This window comes from Magnolia sinica, chromosome 3, assembly GCF_029962835.1.
Source record: "Magnolia sinica isolate HGM2019 chromosome 3, MsV1, whole genome shotgun sequence".
NCBI lineage: Eukaryota > Viridiplantae > Streptophyta > Magnoliopsida > Magnoliales > Magnoliaceae > Magnolia > Magnolia sinica.
In genome coordinates this window covers 96,278,653-96,285,483 of record NC_080575.1, presented here as the reverse complement: position 1 = coordinate 96,285,483, position 6,831 = coordinate 96,278,653, and the positions used below count along the sequence as shown (strand labels likewise).

The 6,831-nt window shown below is 38.0% G+C and overlaps 1 protein-coding gene across 1 annotated transcript; it reads left to right on the top strand.

Annotated features, from left to right (window-relative positions):
- The first annotated feature begins 4,694 nt into the window (after positions 1-4,694).
- On the top strand, positions 4,695-5,321 carry LOC131238984 (uncharacterized). The gene has a single exon (XM_058236554.1). The coding sequence runs from the start codon at positions 4,695-4,697 to the stop codon at positions 5,319-5,321; it is 627 nt and encodes a 208-aa protein (XP_058092537.1).
- The last annotated feature ends 1,510 nt before the right edge of the window (positions 5,322-6,831 follow it).

Genomic DNA, 6,831 nt, shown 5'->3' with positions numbered 1-6,831 from the left:
ATTGAGTACTTTGGTGAAAATATCCATTGTTTGGTCACTTATAAAGTCATGCATCAACTCGACCTCTTTGCTTATGACCATCTCGTGAATAAGGTGGTCATAGACCTTCACATGTTTCGTATAAGTATGAAACGTTAGATTTGATGCCGGCATGATTGAGCTAACATTGTCACTTATAATGGGATGTGATATAGTCGACTTTTTCTCCGAAGTTCTAAATAATTGTGTCAACATACACACTTTCATATGTAGCTAGCATGGTAGCTTGATATTTGGTTTTTGTAACAAATAATACAACAATTACTTTTTGCTTTCTAATAGCGAGTTCCTCAAGTAAGACTAAAATATATATGTTGAATGGAATATAGATGGGGTTGCCAACTAACATAGCCTCCAAGCTTTATTGGTATATTATACTCCTAAAATAAATTTTCATTGATGGTCGTTTTCACATATCTCAGGATACATTTCACTATATCCATATGTGACTTTCTTGACTCTTATATATGTTGATACACAATCTTAACAAAAAATATCAAATATGGGATATTAATTGTAAAGTATATCAAATTACCAATTAGCCCTCTATAAGCAATATATATATATGAGTAGATCTTCGTAATCATTTGTCAATTTGTGGTTTATTTCAAGTGATACAATAATCTTTTTAAAATATAGCAAACTAAACTTTACAAATAAATCCAAATTAAATTTATTTTAACAATTATAATTTATTTTTTATTTTCTATGACTTTAATGTCTAAAAAGTATATATTAAAGATCTTTTAAAATTTTCATTTCAAATATTTGAGAAATATTCTTTAAACTTTTCTGTCTCTTGTAGAACATTATTTGTACTTATCGAATCATCTATGCATAAAACATGTATAATTATTTCTTTTGTAGAGTGTTTCACAAAAGATATATGCACTTACTAAAAGAGAAAATATAAATATTTGAAAGAAGAATTCTCTAACTTTTACAAATGAAGCTCTATGTGCTTGTTTTAGATCATAAAGTTCTTAAGCTTTCATACGTGCTTTGGCTTTTTAGGATGTTAAATTCCCTTGTTTCCATCATATACAGTTCTTTTTTAATACTATCATTTAAAAATGGATTCTTCATATCCATATACTAAAACACTCAATATTTCATGACCACTAAATGTATAAAAACATACATATTTAGCATTTTAGTCACTGGATTGTGTTTCGTCGTAGTTTTTTCCATAGCTTAAAAAAAAAATTTAGTCACCAAATGCGACTTATAATGCTCAAGTTCATCTATGACATTTTTCTTTATTTTATATACCTAATTGTAACCAATAGTTTTATTTTCTTCTAAAAGTTCACATGTGCCATTTTTTATTTCACCCATCTATTCTTCCATGGCCTATTATCATTGAGGATTATCAACTGTGTCTTCGATGGTATTTGATTCATAGGAATTTATGATCTGCATGCATCATATGAGTATAATGTATATTTATGACATAATAATTGTAAGTATTTTAACATAAAACTTTTCACGCATAGAATATTTTGTTCCATATCTCCACATGACAATAGTATCATTTTTTTTTCAAAGCTTATTAAGATATTTTCATTGACTTAGATTATTGTATAATGAAAGGTCTTGTATTTAAAATTGCATCTGATAAAGGATTTAAGATTTTACCTCACTATTTAAAGTTTGATACCATTATAAATTCTCTTTAAAATTCACATTACAACTCTTATGGATAAAAGATTTACTGGATAATAACATTGTTATTCTTTTCTCTTAAATGAATATAAAAAAAAATACACTGTAACTTTCTCATCAATCTTATTATAATTTTTATTATTACACTTTACATAACATACGCATCAAAATACTTATAGATGTATTAAATTTGGCTTATCTCGATAGAAAATTTACTGTGTGAGCTTCATAGCTAGTCGCAATAGTATATGATAACTCAAGTATACCGCGATACTCATATCTTTAACCTAATTTATTTTAAGTAGTTTTATTTTTTTATTCAAGATAACCCAAGTAACCTCAATTATATAATTGTTTGTCATCTTAGAAATACAGTTTTAATCAGGCATTCCTAGCTAAGTGAACTTTCTTTTGATTCTAAGTATTTTAAAAAATATTAAAATATACTCCCCACTATTATTAATTTGTAGAATCCTTATTTTTCCATTAAACTGATTTTTTATTAACGCATTAAATTCTTTAAAGCATTTAAATACTTCAGATTTTTGACATAAAAAATAAATCTAAATATAACATAAAAATTAATTGATGAAGGATACATTACGTTACTTGCATATAGATTCCAATTGGACTTGGTTCCCAAACATCATTGTGGATGACGTAAAGCAAATAATATCACTGGATGTAGATTGTCCATCATTTAAACCCACTTTTGTGTGGGGCTATTATCACGTGGAGTCTACATTTAATATCCATCATCCATCATGTAGAGCCAATATTTAATATTGACTGTTTATTATTATTATTTTTTTGGAAGATAAAAAGACACTTTTATTTCCTTCAAAAGGGTACATGGCTTAAAGAATACAAAAAGGGGGGCCAACACCTCTCACCAAAGGAAAAAAAATGGAAAGAAAGAGAGTGTAGACATGCCACCCAGGCTAACAACTTGAGGAGGCTAAGACAGTTTAAGAACCATGACTGTATCCGCACCCTAAACCCTGAGCCAAACCTCAAACCCCCAATCCGTAACCTGAAATCCTAATCCAAACCGTTTAATCCACATACAGCCCCCACCTACACCCTAAATCCCGACCTGAGCCCATTACCCAAACCCAAACCCACCTATCTGAACTCCAAAAGTCTAAAAAGGGGACTATCTGACGAACCAGTGCACTAAACAAACCCACACGCTTGAGCCCGTACCGGATAGTAGTCCAACCACCGACAACGGTAATTTGACTACCGCCGACGGTACTTGCAGTGACGCTACTCGCGGCCCGCATGTGATCTTTTAGGAACAGCTGTCCTAGCGTCCGAAAGTCAACTTTTTCTAGGAATTACCCCCCTATCCGACCTTATTTACTGTTTTACCAATCTTAAGAGCCAATGAGAGTGCGCCACGTGGCGTTTCCCTCCCCTCAACCACTCACAACTTGCTATATCAGCTTTTACCCCTCCTAAACCCCACATTTACCATAAGACCATTGGAGAAGGCTATAAATAGCCCACTCCTCTTCACATTTTAACAACAACAACAACTTCCACTTTCCAAGTGAGAGAGAGAGAGAGAAGAAGAGAGTGAGAGTGAGGGTGAGAGAGAGAGCTCAAGCTCCCAAAGTTAGATTTTTTTAGCCATCTCTTAGCCTCCTCCTAATCTCCTCAACCCTAAATTTAGCCCGAATTGGTCTTGGTGCAACTCATGTCCTAGCCAACTTAAGTCTAAGTCAAATATCTATTCACCCATATCCAAGCATTCATCATGACATTTATTCCCTTCTCAACCCCCCCTCTTTTATAGATCTTTAGTGAACGTATGCTCTTTAACTTGCCGTATATCGGATCCTGTTACATCAGAAATTCCTAAAGATTTAGTCCAGTCTTCTTACTTCTTTGCATAAGCATCATCATATTCGCCTTCTAGATATGCCGTTGGAAGTATGCTTTGTGGCTTGCCGAAATCTCTTACTTGCCAATTAGAAATCCATGTGTGTGCCTAGTCCTGTCTCGACCACATCATCTATCCCTTGAGATTATTTTACCACACAGAGTAGAGACCGTACGTTTGTATGGGCTGAGAGGGTGCCTAACACCTTCCCTCTTTGTAACTGAGGTCCCTTACCCAAAATCCCGGATCGCAGACCAGGAGTCAATCTAAAGTAGAAGAGTCTTCGAATTTCTCCAAGCTTATGTATTCTGTGGGTTTTAGCCGACCGCCGGATTCTAAGATTAATTGGCTAATAGCGACTCCAACATCCACAAATCAGCTTAATCATCCCCACCACTAAAAAACATACATACAAATCAGCGTGGGCGTCGATTTCTAGTGTCTACAGAATGGCGACTCCACTGGGGATATGTTAGAGCGCTCTAGCTGAGACCCGACTTGAAAGTGTGTGGTATTCCAATATCAAGAGACATTCATCATTGCGTTCAAAAAAATAAAATAATACATAACAGTCATAAGACAAACAAACTAACTAACTAAAAAACAATAATCTTTAGCTTACACTTGTTTGGGCATCAATCCTAGCCACGACTACTCAATCCCATGCAGTTATAACTACTAATGAAAAGAGCCGACAGCTCTGACATCTCCTGGAGCATCAGCATCGGCACCGGTACCGACACTGGCACCTTCGGCAGCTCTAATAGATATGCTAGTTACTACAGCCTTGAGTAAGATGTCTCAAAATTTCAAGGCATTACAAGAGCTATTGCTTCGCCTGGTACCAGGCATCATAACAAACATGCAGGCAACACAGCCTAGTGTACAAAGTAGCTTAATCCCACAAACTCCTTTTGCTTTCTCCCTCATTCCTCCAGTAAATCCTGTTCTCCCTCTTCCTGTAGAATCAGCCCAACATACAAACGGGAGCAACCCTCCCGCATATCTTCCTCCTAATAGGAGATCCAATCAATTCTAAGGGGCAAAATCCCTCTCGACCGGTCCCTCCTAAATTGAAGAGCTCCAAGAGCAATTGTAAGATATGCAGAGGAAGCTACGGAAGCAGCAGGGGGTGGATCTCCCATCCACCAAGTTCAGGGATCTTTGTCCCTTCTCTAATGCAATGCTACCTCAAGATTTCGAGGTACCAAAATTCAACAAATATAATGGTACAGGGTGTCCCATGGACCACTTAAGAGCATTTTGTGGAGAGCTTAATACTCTGGTAGGTAATAACGGAGCGTTGATCCGTTTGTTTCAAAAATCCTTAAAAGGCGATGCGTTAGATTGGTACACGTCATTAGACTACCATCGAATTAAAACTTGGGAACAACTTTTCCAAGCTTTCATTGATCGTTTCGTGTATAATCTTAATGTAGCGCTCAAAAGGGCGGATCTTGCTGCCCTAAGGCAAATGAATGATGAGTCATTATCAACTTACGTTGAACGGTGGCGGGCCATGGCTGCTAAAATGAAAACACCCATTGATGATGAGGAGCAAATCTACATGATCATCCACTCGGCAAACCCGAGTATCTCTGGATACCTCATCTCGTATCCATATACCAACTTTACCCAACTCATCCGTGCTGGGGAAGAAGTCGAAGCCGGAATAAGGGCTAAGACAATCTCCCCTTGGTGGCCTCATCAGGCCTCCCCAGTACAATAGATAGTGGAAGTAAGATCTACTGGATACGAGAATGGTAACAGAAGTGTTTGACTTCCATCCAACAGAAGAAAACAATCTTCTCACCTCTACCTAAGGCGCTCAATTCGTCCCTCAAGAGAAACAATGGCAACAACAACAGCAACAACCTAAGAAAAATGTGCAAAACTTATACAAACAAGTAATGTTGCGCAGAAAATTCACTCCTTTGGTACAAACATACAGTCAGATCATGACAATGTTGGAGTAAAAGCAACTTATGACACCACTCCAACCTCGACTTCTGCCAAATCCCCCACCCGCAAGCTACAATGAAAACAAGTGTTGCGCATATCATCAGTCTCTTGTCCTTCTAACCGACCACTGTTTCGCCTTGAAACAAGTGGTGCAGGATTTAATCGAAAGCCAGAAGATTGCGATCACCCCGCAGGATAACACTACGGCTCAAGCCAACATCCTCCAGAATTCTCTGCCACTGTATCAAGTATGCCCCAGCTCATCAGGAACCCCTACTAACAATATCAGTCAAGGAGAACTACCCTCGGTCAATCTAGTCCAATGCATTCACTCAATCACTGCCAGCCCAAAAACAATACCCCCAAGTTTATAAGGGGCACACCCTACCAGTCCAATCTCTTTGCTCTTAAATATGCAAGGGGCATCTCCAGCCTGTCCAGTCTCCATGCCCCCAAGTCTACAAGGGGCACACCCTGCCAGTCTAACCTCTTCACTCTTAAATATGCAAGGGGCATCTCCAGCTAGTTCAGTCTTCATGCCCCCAGGTCTACAAGGGGCACACCCTGCCAGTCCAATCTCTTCACTCTTAAATATGCAAGGGGCATCTCCATCTAGTTCCATCTCCATGCCCCTAAGTTTACAGGAGCCACCACCGATCAATCCAGTCCATACATCCTTTGTCTCACAAGGGGCACCACCTGCCTATCCGGCCCCTACTCCAACCCTCATGATCTAAGAAAAAGCTCATTCCCAGATCAACATACTGCATGCCCTAGCAAAATCAGGGCCCAACTTCAATCATGCGCTAACTTTCCAGGAAGGACATTCTGGTACTCAAAAGGATTTGTCTAGCTCTACTCAGTCTTCGATCCTTTAAGAGAAGAGTCTAAGACGAGTGGTTCCCTCCTCTAGGAGAAAGGTCGAGGAAGAGATTAATGTCAAGATCTTAATTAGCCCCAAAGCATCAACCATCACTTTCAGGTCTTTAACATCACAACTTCATTTCATCTCCTCCTTGATCGGTCTTAGATCAATAGAGTCAAGGTTCTCTCGTCAATTCTTCACCAAAAAGCCACGTACATTTTCAAAGACAAGGCACTGACCGTTCTGGATGATCCTGAACAAATCTTTCTGGTTGAAGTAGTCAACTTTCAAGAGCTAGATATCCTGATCATAGACATACAATTAATGCTCTGATGAGGATATCCCATACCATAGTCTCGAGTTCGAGACTGTGAATTGCATGCCTCTTGCATGTCCCATCGGATCAAACTAT

Excerpts from the sequence above, each read along its gene's own strand:
- LOC131238984 (XM_058236554.1), top strand. The coding sequence starts at position 4,695 with ATGCAGAGGAAGCTACGGAAGCAGCAGGGGGTGGATCTCCCATCCACC.